We start from the raw sequence: 13,482 nt of genomic DNA, 5'->3' as shown, positions 1-13,482 counted from the left end.
TTTAGAGAGTATTGTCCCGGCCAGGATTGCTGTGTAGACGTGCCAACCGCACACTTCTCTGACTTTGTTTCCCATGTCGGTTTGCTTCACTTCAACTTCCCTTACCTATATCTTCACTCAAGTAGACCTTTCTGTTTCTACTTTCTTTCCTCTTTTTAAAGTTTGGTGTGTGTGTGTGTGTGTGTGTGTGTGTGTGTGTGTGTGTGTGTGTGTTAGACGTGTGGATACACATGCATGTAGAAGTCAGAAGTCAAAGCTGGGCGTCTTCCTTGACCATCAATCTCAGCCTTCTCTTATTAGGCAGGCTATCCTGCTGACCGTGAGGCTCATCGTTTGGCCTGGCTGGCTGGCCAGGGAGCTCCTGTCCCTGCCTCTCCATTGCTGTGTCTGCAGATGTTTGCTGCAATGCCAGGCTTTTTAACACAGGTGCTGGGAATCCACTCAGGTGTCTGCACGGCAGACATTTGGCTGACCGAGACACCTCCATCAACAACACCCTCCCCTACTCTCCTCTATTCCAGCCTCTGGGCTCCTCTTCCTTCCAGATATCACACTCCTGGTCACTTGGCGCATGCGCACATTTGAACTACATTTCTCAGCTGAACTTCCTATGCTCCCAGCAGCACAGTCCCAAATTCCACTTCACTGCATCATTCTGTCTTTTCTTATGCACACTTGGAAATGCCCATGATAAAAGATTTAGAAAACAAAGCATGTCTTCCTGTACTCTAAGGAACTCTAATAGGAACTTGAGGAGAGAGGGGTCCCTTTCCACATCTGTGTGCCTTTACCCAAGTTTCTCTGTCTGTCTGTTCAGACTTCCCTATTCTCTGCCTCTGGTAGACTAGCCCTCAGCCTCTTAACGCCCAGGCCTGACTGCACTTCCAAAGCACTTTACACATTCTTGTTAAAACATGTACCCCCGGACTGCCGTTATGCAGTTACCTAGCTACCCCACCACAAAGCCGTCAGCACCCCCAAGCCAGGAAGCAACTCTCATTTGTTGCATCCCCTCAGTGCCTAGCACAGTGCCTGGAACCAGGTAGTAATTCTGTACCCCTCAGATGCATTAAAGGCCATGCCCCCAGGAAAGAGGCATTACAGGGAGCTTCCCAGACAACTTTCATCCACACTTTCAGCCTTCATTCTCGCTTTTAAAAAATTAACAGACTACGTTTTAAAATGAAACTTGGAAATACGCCTCCCCTACCCACTTGCAATGAACCAGCGCCTCCTAAATGGCTCTGCTTAGGAATTCTGGGATCAAGGCCACAGAACAGGCAGCCAGGTCTTCACACCGGGAAATACAACGCACACACGGCATCTCCTAGTTTCCCACGCACTTGGCACCTGCCCTTCCATTTGTCCACCGTTGCTGGGAGGTGAGCTTGAGATACTCGGTAGCCTCCTTTTTCAAACTCAGGAAGTAAGAGATAAGTGCAAGATCAGAACTCGAGAGCTCTGTTGATCTGTTCGTCCACCTGCATTTCAGTCACGCCAGGCTCAGGGGGAACTGTTATGGTTTGGCTTTTGCCCGTTACGAATGGTGGCATGACACTGTGGCACCATGTGCTGGAAGTCCATTCCAAATACAGCCAGGTAGACAGATGCACAGGTAAAGACATCATATCCATCCCACTCACACTGCTCTATGACTCTGCTGTAAGTCCTCACTGAGTAAAGGATTTCCACTGAATTACTGACTGTTCAAAAACTGTACACTATGCATTTCTGCAAAGAGAAGTATGTTGCTTACTACCCAAAATTATCACTCACGAGGATGCACTGCTATTTATAGGTTAAGTGCAGGCTCTTGATTATCTCTTGTTTTATAATTCACTTTTCCTAAAGTATTAAATTTAGATTACTGATCACATTAGCAGACTCTCAGCTTAAATATGGCTTTAATTCCTCCACAGGATTTTGGATGACTTAACCATCTCTTCAATTGTCTTACTGTTTACTGTATGTAATTTCTCTAATATTAGTATATGCCACTTTAGTCAGAAGTGGGGCAATGCCTGCCAAAAATATTCTTGCTACCGTGTGGTAACTAAAAGTCAAGATCATTTGTCATATTACGTTATTCAAATGAGTTACATTTAGCTCTCCTCAATTAGTTAATATCTTTTCATCAAAGGCCCATAATAGTAGAGCATGCATAGCAGGCCGCATTTAAGATCTTCAAGTTTGATCCTGTTACAAATCTGTTCATTGAAAAAATTTCAATATGGCAGAGCACAGACTGTTTCCCACAAATGCAAATACAGATATCATGCAGATGTGAATCACTGGCCTTTGGCACCAAACTCTGAGATTCAGAGGCAGTTCACTCTGCAAGACATTTTGCTTGTTTCTTCCAAAGTTCAGATGCATCACCTTTTTCCTTAGGGTAATAAACTATAATTGCTAACATACTGTGTGATGTTTACTGTTAAATTTGCAATCTGGACAAACAGAAAATTACACTGTCAGCGCCTGGAAAACAACTGCAATCCGTTGTCACCCACAGCACCTTCCTCAGAGGCTGGCCAGAGTCAACACTCTCTGAGGTTTACATGTCTCTTCAGAGTGAGGGTCTTTTCTGCAGAGATTAAGACGAAAGCCACCTCCCCGTGACCTTCTTAACACAGACCTTGAGTGAGCGCCCAAGGAAAGAGAGCTGCGAATTTCACCAAGGGACTTGACAGCTCCCTCCACTGCGTCCCTCACTCTTGGTTTTCAGAAACAAAAAAGGTGACTCTGTCTGTACCTGCATGAGCCCCCCACCTCTACCCCCGCCCCTCCGGGAAACTTAAACGACATTCACCCCGAGGGCCTGGACAGTCTGAAGCCGGTATGGATGCACTCCCCCAGGTTTTAATGCCAAGGGAAACCACCCACCACCCACCCACGAGTGGAGCGTGGAGTCTGCGGGGCGGAAGGGGACCGGGGCAGGCTGGCGCCTTGTTCCCCCCGCGGCGCCGCATTCTGTCCCCGGCACGTGGAAGGCTCTCCCGCAGGTGGCACCCCACGGGCTGCTCCCCGCGATCCAAATCCCGCACCCCGGGCCCGCATACCTTTTATCCAGGCAGGCGATCCACTCGGCCGAGGACGGAGAGTGTGCAGCGTGCGCAGCGACCATGTTGGGCAGCGGCGCGCGGTGGCCCCGGGCCGCGGCCACCTCCCGCGCGCCTCCCGGCGGGCTCCCGCGGCCTGCGGGGCGGGGACCGAGGGGCGGGCCAGGCGCGGGGCCCGCGCTGCACTGCGGCGCCCGCCCGCGGGGGAGCCCCGCCACCCCGCCCGCCTGCCCGCCAGGAGCCGCGACCCCGAGGCACCTGCGGCAGGTGCCCCGCTCCGCCGGGCCCGCGCCCACCCTCACCTCCTCGGGGCCTCTGCAGCCGGTGGCCACCCCGGTGCTCGTGGGGAGGGGATGTCAGACTCTATATTTTTCCGTACGGCAAATGCCACTAAAATGGCTGCTGCCTCTCCGTTTCCTTAGAAACCCATTAGTCCTCCTCAGCGTCTGTCAAAACTTGCGGGCTGCTCCTGGCTCACCTTTGCAATCCCCCCCTCCCTCCGCCCCCCTTTAAATAGAGATGAGAGAGGGCAGGGCTGTGAAGGCTCGCCCTGGGGTGGGGGTGGGGGACACCATGGTCTCTTGACGTGGATCCCGGAGGGTAAGTGATTCTGAAGGTTGGGGGCGTTGGGAGCTGGGAAGGACAGAGAGAGGCAGTGTGGTCACTGAGGCAGAAGGACCCTGGAGACCAGAGGATAAGGAGGGGGTGCAAACTGAAGTCGCTGGCCTTGACACTTGGACTTGCTTGGGCTCCACGACCCAAGCACGACAAAAAGAAACAATTAAGAATGAGGTATCCATCTGAGTCCCAAGCAGAGCTGCGGTTCCACGTCTGGAAGCCAAGGAGCCAAAGGTCCTGGGCGCTCCAGGGACTTGGGTGGTAGCCTCTTCTCTCCCGCAGCTTTCCTCTTCCCTGACCCAGTGCTGAGGGTGGCCACAGCTGCCTGTCTCCCGTAGGTGTTCACACCAAATGTTGTGCCTGGAAGTTGTTCAGTTATACGCTGCCAAAAAACAACAAATTCACGAGGACGGTTGCTCAGGAACCTGGGGACAAGTTAAATCTGTTGGACTCCTACCAGGCGATGTTTTGATGTTTGTGCCATACACTTAGGAACAGGCAAGGGTGGAGAGGGACACTGTTGTGCCCTCTTTGTTCATTGCTACTACTCCCACCCCCACCCCCACCCCTACTCCTTCAGGGCAGATTCAGGGAACCTGGGGAGAAGGAGGCAGCTCATGCCTTCTGGGATGCTTTTGTTCTCATAAAAAACCTTGACCTTCAATCTTTCCAGAGAAATTTCCATTTCCCCATGTCCAATAGACAGGATCTGGTTTCAGACCTGGCACCGGCTGCCTTCAGCAACATCTCCCTGCTCAGGCTAGTCCCTCAGCTGAGCTTCACTCTGTTCCTTTCTATTATTTACCATAATATCACTTAACATATCATACCACATTAAGATTTCCAAAGATGCCATCTTATGTGGATTGAAGGGGAAGGTGCCTTCTAAACAGTTTTGTTTAAAAAGGTGTCAGAGCTGTTGGAGCATTTCAAGGTTACCGAATGCTTGCTCAAAATGCCTGAGGAATATTGGGAAGTAAGGAGCAGAGGCGCATCGCCTGTCACCACACAGAGCTCAAGGTGGCCATGGGAGGTCACAAAGCTAAGAGTATTTGCTATTTGTTAAGTCCACTAGGTTTTGGACAGTGGGCGGCATTCTTTATGTGTTCTCATCTGAGAAGCAGAGACAGAGGGATGACACTCCATAAGGGACACTAAAGATCTTTGAAAATGGAATGGGAGAGTGGAAAATTATATTTTGAGGGAGAAATTGACTGGCTTAAAGGAAGACACTTGTTGTGGGGGTAAGGTCCCCAGGAAGTCTCCCACACATATGAAGCATGTTAAGATCTGTCTGATAAAATGCAGGGGCTTTGTTTGTTACGTGGAGGGCACTGACTTACCTCTAAGGACAGGCAGAATTATTGAAATATTAGCTAGAAGGAGCACCAACAGCTATTAGCTCGTTCAGAGCATGTGCATGACTCCATCATCCTGGAGATAGGTGCCAGGGAGTCACCACGACAGTGAGGGCCACAAAGGACCCATAACCCAGACATAGAGCCACCTCTCTTCCCTTGAACTGGAGCTGGGTATGTCTAACTTCAAGGTGATGTTTCTGCTGTTTCTGTCAAAGGAATGAGAATATAAGGTCTGTCCAAAATGACTTCCTAAGTGATAAGAACTAAATGGTTATAGACTGTTACTCAAATATAAGAATGGAGAAACATCTCAGGAACTAAATGTATATAGAAATAATCCCCCTGAGGCACAGTCTTATTGATATACAGATTATTCTCATGGTCTGAAAGGGATTTGACTGATATCAAGAACTACAAAAGTAAAGGAGAATGTGCTACCGATTGCTGTTATTGTGAAGAGGGAAAAGGCCAGGCAAAGAATAAAAGAATATTCTTCTATCTTTCTTTTTTGCTAATTCTTCTTTCTTTGGCTTATTTACTTTATTTTGTATGTGTGAGTGTTTTGACTGCATGTATATAAGGGTATCACATGCACACCTGGTCCCCATGAAGGTCAGAAGAGGGTATCAGATCCCCTGGAACTGGGGTTATGAATGGTTGTGAGCTCCCATGTAGGTGGTGGAAACTAAACTCAGGTCCTCTGCAAGAGCAGCAAGCACTCTTTACCATCTCTCCAGTCCCTCTTTTAAAGGACATAAAAAAAATACCAGACTAAAAAAGACCATACACAAAGTGTTTCCATTTTGGAAAATGTCTAGAGAAGGTAAATTTATAAAGATAGAATGTAGATTGGGAATTGCTTGGAGCTGGGCAGCAGAGTTGGGGAGAGGGGGCTATCATGAACTCAATAAATGACTTAAAATTGTCTATAGTAAAAAAAAAAAATTGCATGACTCTGAGATACCACCTTACACCTGTCAGAATGGCTAAGACCAAAAACACTGAAGACAGCTTATGCTGTAGAGGATGTGGAGCAAGAGGAACTCTCCACCACTGCTTGTGGGAATGCAAGCTTGTACAGCCACTTTGGAAATCAATATGGTGCTTTACTAGAAAATTGGGAATCAATCTCCCCCAAGACCCAGCTATACCACTCTTGGGCATATACCCAAGGAATGCTCAATCATACCACAAGGGCACTTGCTCAGCTATGTTCATATCAGCATTGTTTGTTGCCCCGGCCAGCAGGGCTTAAACGAGTACTCGACCACCCTAAGGATGGAATGTAGGGACAGGAGATACAAGGAAATACACCAAGTCTAGATTCTGATCAAGGTGCAACTTTATTTTTCTCCAGGAGGGTTTATATAGTTCCTGCAGGGTGGGGGGAGCAAGAAGCTGTCATCTACATAAGGTGGGGCAAGCTAACAGGATGTTTGTATAGGATGTTTACAGGGTGAAAGGGTCAAGGGCTCTGACTCAATGTCCTGTTGCTAGGCAACCTGACTGTAAGATAATCTAGTTCCCTGTCTTATGGGGGTCTGTATTTTTCCACTAACTAGAGATTCTATTCTTGTCCCTGACAGTTTGTAATAGCCAGAACCTGGAAACAACCTAGATGACCTTCAACTGAAGAATGGATAAATAAAATGTGGTACATATACACAATGGAGTACTACTCAGCAGAGAAAAACAATGACATCACGAGGTTTGCAGGCAAATGGATGAATCTAGAAAAAATCATCCTGAGTGAGGTAACCCAGACTCAGAAAGACAAACATGGTATGTACTCACTCATAGGAGGGTACTAGATGTAAAACAAAGATGACTAGACTGCTACTCACAACTCCAGAGAGGCTACCTAGAAAACAGGACCCCAAGAAAGACATGGGGATCACCCAATGACAGAGAAATGGATGAGATCTACATGAATAACCTGGACATGAGTGGGGGTAATGAAGGGCAAGGTTCAAGGGAAAGAGAGCTTAGGGGAGCGGGAGATCCAAACTGGATCAAGATCAGAGAGGGAGAAAAAGGAATAAGAGACCATGATAAATGAAGACCACATGAGAATAGGAAGAAGCAAAGTTCTAGAGAGGTCCCCAGAAATCCACAACGATATCTCCACAATAGACTGCTGGCAATGGTCGAGAGAAAGCCTGAAATGACCTACTCTGGTGATAGGATGGCCAAACACCCTGTCGTGGTAGAACTCTCATCCAATGACTGAGGGAAGCGGATGCAGAGATCCACGGCCAGGCCCCAGGTGGAGCTCCAGGAGTTCAATTGGCAAGAAAGAGGAGGGATTGTATGAGCGAGAATTGTTGAGACCAAGATTAGAAAAAGCACAGGGACAAATAGCCAAACTAATGGAAACACATGAACTATGAATCAATAGCTGAGGAGCCCCCAACTGGACCAGGCCTTCTGGATAAGTGAGACAGCTGATTAGCTTGAACTGTTTGGGAGGCATCCAGGCAGTGGGACCAGGACCTGTCCTTAGTGCATGAGCTGGCTGTTTGGAACCTGGGGCTTATGCAGGGACACTTCACTCAGCCTGGGAGGAGGGGACAGGACCTGCCTGGACTGAATCTTCCAGGTTGAGCTGAATCCCCAGGGGATTCTTTGTCCTGGAGGAGATGGGAATAGGGGGTGGGCTGGGGGGAAGGCGGGGGAGGGGGGATATGGGGGGGAGACAGAGGACAGGGGAATCCATGGCTGATATGTCAAATTAAATTAAATAATTATAAAACAATAATAAAAAATATTTACAGTGCTAAAATACTTATGAATAAATTTAGCCACAGAGGGGAAAAATTGCTTGTAGTAAGGAACACACATGTCATAAATTCGAATAATCCCTGAATGACATGTTTACAATGAGTGAATGTTCCAGCATGCAAATGACATCACAATAAAACTCTTTAAAAGAAACAGTAAATATATCTACTGTGGCATAGGGGGTGGAGAACATGCATTGATTAGGAAAAACTTTAAAGAAGAAAGTTATAGGAGAAAAAGTAAAGATTATCTACAGTTCCATCACCTACAGATGACCTCGTTAGTATTTTAGTGAACTTCATTCTAAACTTCTCTATTTAAAAAGACACAGGCAGAGGCTGGAGAGATCGCTCAGTGGTTAAGGGCACTGGCTGCTTTTCCAGAGGACCTGGGTTGGATTCCCAGCACCCACATGGTGGCTCACAACCACTTGTAACTCCTGTTCCAGGGGATCTGATGCCCTCTTTTGGCCTCCACAAGTACTGCACACAAGATACCCATACACATAAAAATAAATGTTAAGAAACAACAACAAAACAAAAACAAAAAAAAGAAACAAGTATCTCCACTGTAATGATGCTGGGCATGGGAGGCTTTGGCAGGTAGACCAAGGTGCCCCTCGGCAGGTGAGGCAGACATGCCATGTGGACCACGACGCTGCACAATGGGAGTTACTCATATCCAGGCACAAGTCCACGCGGAATTGAATTTATTTTGATGGAAAGATAAAAAGAAGGGCGGGGAGGAGAGAGGGCCAGGCGGGGAAGGGAGAAAGCACGGAAGAGAAGCGATGAAGGGAGGGGGTTTTCCTTTAAAAAGGAAGCTTTTATGTCAAGACATGGGGGGGGGGTCCCCAAGGGGTGGGTCAGAGTACTAACATTCACAAACACATACGTAGAACTGGCTGTCTGTATTCAACCATCTATGTTTTAAATGTGTATAAATATATTCAAGCAGGCTTGAAAAAATTAATAGATCATAAACTTTTCTACTAGTAATGGAATATGTTTTACATGTTCAAAATATCTTCATTGGGAATTTTTATTGGTTTCTGAATACTCAAATATACCGCTTTAATTTACTTTAGTATTCTCTAGACCTGTTTTGATGGTTGGCAAAAAGTTATTTTCTGCCTAGTCCTCTCCTTGTGGTTCAGTGAATTCTCTCTATGGCAGCTGACATGGTCAAGGGAGGTCTCTATGACACTCCCACTAGGTGCAAAGTATCGTTATATAATGTATATCTGCTAATGCTGACCGGCCTAAACAAGCCACTTACTGTTCAAGCTGCATTTTCTTTATCTGAGCAGAAGCTGAGTTAACAGTCTGGAGGTAGGCCCCTCAGTTCAAACTGCAGTTCCTTCTTCCACTAAGAATTTGGCCTTAAATTATTTAAGATTCTATTTTGAGTGGGGTGGGGGATAGGGAGTGAATGCCTTTAATCCTAGCACTCAGGAGGCAGAGGCAGGCAGATAGCTGTGAGTTTGAGGCCAGAGTGAGTTCTAGGACAGTCAGGGCTGTTACACAGAGAAACCTAGTCTCAGAGAGAGAGAGAGAGAGAGAGAGAGAGAGAGAGAGAGAGAGAGAGAGAGAGAGAGAGAGGCTCTGTTTTATTGGTACGTGGAGATATTCATGGCACTATATGTGAGAATCAGGCTTGTAGGATTTGTAACGAAGCACCAAGTACAAAGTATGCATTTACTAGCTCTTCAGTATTGTTCTCTGCACAATACAGATAGATAGTATGCACCCTCTGTGTTTCCTGGAAACGTAGTAATAAATTATTGAGGTCCCTTATATTGATGGCCTTCTATTTACATTCTGTAACTTCAGATTTTCCACTGTGAAGGACTCAGGAGATGGTTCTCCCTAAGAAACAATAACGCTTCCTACTCAAGCTATTTTGAGCTTCCTATCACAATCAGCGCCATTCACTCTCTGCACAGCTCAAATGAGAGCTGCACATACCTAACCCTGGATAATTATTGCCGTGTAGAAATCAAAGGCACAGCAGCAAAAATCAAGAAGAGCCCTGCATCTCCCCATCCCTGGAAAGTCCATGGTAGACTGGGTCTTCACTGACATCCTGTCAGCTTCCATGAGGATAGAAGCTGAGACCCAAAACAGCGGGTGGGGTGATCCAAACTGAGTTCAAAGATCTGGGCTCCAATGATGCTCACAATATAAACCTAGGGCAGAGGACAGAGAAACATGGACTATGACACCTGCGTTCAACAGTAGGACAGGAAAGGAGATGCAAATCCCTCCTTCCTCCACTTCTTGCTCTATGAAGTTTCTTAAGACTGGATGATGGCGGACTCTGGAGGAACACCTGCTTTGCTGCGTCTGTTACCAATCATCTGCTGGGGTCCTTCTGTTCAACGAAGAGGGAAGTGGTGGGTAGGCAAGGAAAAGCTGTTCTCTGGCAGCCTCTGTATCCTTGGGCTTTCATTCGGCAGGCAGTAGAGTGATGGCAGCAGGGAATGGCAGCAGGTGGTACTTTCCAACATCACAGCTTCCCTGTAGGCCTCAAGAGCCGGGATCCTCAGCCCCGGGGTGAAAAAGAGTTTTTATCTTTGGTGTAGGCCAAGGAAGTCCTTAACCATGTCACAGCCCCTGAGCTGTTATGGTTTGAATCCCAAATGTCTCTGGTGGGTTCACGTCTCTAGCCAGTGGCAACATTGGGAGAATCTGAAAACTTGGGGAGGTGGGACCTGGCTGCAGGAGGTGGAGGTGGTTGCTTAGGGCCAGGTTGTTATGCTTGCGTACTCACACCTGCCCCCTAATTCCTGGCCCGCTGTAACATGAACAGAGATGCTCTGCTCTGCTGTCCCCACGCCTCTGAAACCACAGCCAAAATCCATCTTTCTTCCCTTGGTATTTGGACATTGTCTTAGTCACTGTTCTACTGCCGTGAAGAGGCACCATGACCAAGGCAACTCTTATAAAAGAAAGCATTTAATTGGGGCTGGCTTACACTTTCAGAGACTTAGTCTATTATCCTCATGGCAGGGAACACGAAGGCACACAGGCAGACAGGGTAGCTGAGAGTTTTACATTGGGACCCACAGGCAGCAGGAAGAGAGAGCCAGTGGGCTGGGCTTGGGCATTTGAAACCTTAAAGCCCAACCCCATTGCCACCTTTCCTCTAACAAGGCCACACCCACTCCAACGAGACCACACCTCCTAATCCTTTCAAATAGTGCCACTCTCTGATGACAAAGCATTCAAATACATGAGCCTAGGAGGGCCAGTCTTATTCAGACCACCACAGGCACCTTGAGAGGAACAGAACTAATACACAGACGGGTCTAGGTGTGGGGACTCCCTGGCCCTTAGCAGTGGCTGCTGTTCCATCTCCTGGTGCTGGGGAGTCTAAGACTGCTTCTTCCACTGCTGTTACAGCGTCCCGGTCACAGCTCCATGACACTGTGGTGTCTCCAGTTCAGCTCCCCTCTTGGTTCTTGCTGCCACTGTTGTGACGTCTCTCTCCTCGGTTCTGCCACAGCTGCTCTGAGGCCACTCTGCCAGTTCTGCCACCATCACTACCAAGTTGTCAGGGCCACCAGCAAGATCACCACGCTTCCTGTGGCTCCGCCTCTTCCGTGGCTCTCGGAGCCATGGCGGCTCTCCAGCTAGCTCCCCACCTCTGTGACTCCGTCTGTCAGCTGCTCCATGTCACTGCTGCCACCTCTCCTGTCTTTGTTTCCAGCTCAGCCCACTCGACCAACGTCAGGTATCAAAAGCAGGCAAGAAAGGGCCTCTTGAGAGAAGCCTTGTTATTGAGAGAAGCCGGGTTGACATACCCGAGAGGCTGCGCAGAAGCGTGCCTCCTGGTCAGCTTACAAAGCTGTCTTCTCATGCAGCCAGACACAGGGCATGGCGTCGTCATCAAAGAAGATCTCCATGCAAATGAAGGACCCTGTTTATACCAATCATGGCTTTGCCTCTTTGGCACCAGTCACAACTATTCCTCTGTTAGGCCACCTTAGGAGTGCTCCCCTTCTGCCTAGCTGGAAACGGGTGCAGAGAAAATCAAGCAAAAACTGTCTGGACCACATGTGGCTGGAGCTGCACCTTTGGATGCAGAGAAAGTCAAGCAAAAGCTGTCTGGACCACATGTGGCTAGAGCTGAACCTTCGGATGCAGAGAAAGCCACAGCACTTGTCATGTAGTTTCTTCAGGGTATCCAAGGAGCATTCAATATGGCCGGTGACAGCATAAAGGTAGACCAGCTGGCTATTTGACCAACAGTCCTCACAAGACAGCCAAGATACTGTGGGAGAGTCTAACAACCGTCACTTAGGCAGTTACATCACCCTAGCCCTTATGGCTTTCCTTATTTGCCAACAGGAAAATCAACCTCAGAAGGTATGCCTACAATAAACTGCTTGCTAAAGGTGGTTTTAACAAGTCTTCACAGAACTTTGATGATGCTTAACACCTGCCTGGCACCCAGGTAGCGGTGGGTCCCCTAATCTGCTTTAAACCCAGGGATTCAAATGCTAATCTCATGGAGAAAAACCCTCAGAGACAAACCCAAAAACTGGGCACCTCTTGATGCAGTCAAGTTGACACATGAAACCAAGCCGTAGACTCTACAAGCAAGCTCTCGCTCAATTACCGCCTCTTCAGCACTTCTCTCTTCCTTTGTACTTGGGTGTTTTTATTGAGAACCCGTGTCTCTGCTTCTCCCCATGGAATTTCATCTCCCTTCCACTTCAGTGCCTCAGGTTACATTTACAGGGTAACAGCTGTGATTTGGGCTAACGATGACTGTATGGAGTCAACTTCCTCCTCTACACCTTCCATGCATGCTCCCACTCAACTAGAACGATTGCCTTTCTAGGTGAGGCGACTCACCTGGGAGTTGTAAGGAATCCCACACTCATTAGGAAAGTACATCTCTGTGGGCCCTGTGAGCTTTCTAAGGAACAAGTGTGTAATTAAAACCACCTGATCAGGAGAGTTCCAATTTGTGGCTTATATTAAAAAGGTTGTGGTTTTGCAGATATGTCCATATCTGGGAAGGAAAACTGGATTACAGTTTTTAAAAAAATAATAGAAGGGATAGGAAATGGCTAAAATTTTGCTTATAATAATACAATGGTCATAAGTTTCATCGATAAAGCAAAAATCACAAATGGTCCATGTTTAGAACCTCAGTATTCACAATACTAAATTCGGCATTCTTAGATTTCTTTGTAGGCTTTTTGTTGTTGTTGTTCCACATTTGATGTGTTTTGTGTGCATGTATGTGTATATATGTGTGGGGGTGGGTGTGTGCCATGGCATTCATGTGGAGGTTTGAAGACAGCTAATGACAGTCCATTTTCTCCTTCTGAATGAGAATGAGGACATGGCCGCTCCAAGGTATAGTTGAGGAGATGGTTTTTATTGTATATGAGGGAGAGCACAGCCAGAGGCATCTGGAAGAGTCCAGACTGGGCATGGCCGACAGAATAGACTGGACTTTGGGGGGGCGGGGTGAGAGAGGAAGAAAAGAGGGGACCAGGAGAGGGAGAAGAACCAAGAGAGCGCATAGCCAAAATGGCTGAGTCAGATAGGAATGGGAAGCTGGGGGAGGGAAGGGAAACTCAGGGACTGGAGAGGAGGTTTGGGGAGGAGGATGTGGAGTGTTGAGAGGAGCCAGGACTCTGTAAC

The 13,482-nt window shown here is 47.6% G+C and overlaps 1 protein-coding gene across 1 annotated transcript in view; it reads right to left on the bottom strand.

Moving 5' to 3' along the window:
* Rapgef4 (Rap guanine nucleotide exchange factor 4) overlaps positions 1–3,124 on the bottom strand; it is a 285,071-nt gene extending 281,947 nt beyond the window's left edge. The window contains exon 1 of the mRNA XM_059260694.1: positions 3,060–3,124. Coding sequence (XP_059116677.1) covers positions 3,060–3,124 — 65 coding nt within the window. The remainder of the gene's footprint in view (positions 1–3,059) is intronic.
* Positions 3,125–13,482: the final 10,358 nt, after the last annotated feature.

This window comes from Peromyscus eremicus, chromosome 4 (assembly GCF_949786415.1).
Source record: "Peromyscus eremicus chromosome 4, PerEre_H2_v1, whole genome shotgun sequence".
NCBI lineage: Eukaryota > Metazoa > Chordata > Mammalia > Rodentia > Cricetidae > Peromyscus > Peromyscus eremicus.
The sequence above is the reverse complement of the archived record's forward strand: the minus strand, read 5'-3'. Positions and strand labels throughout refer to the sequence as shown.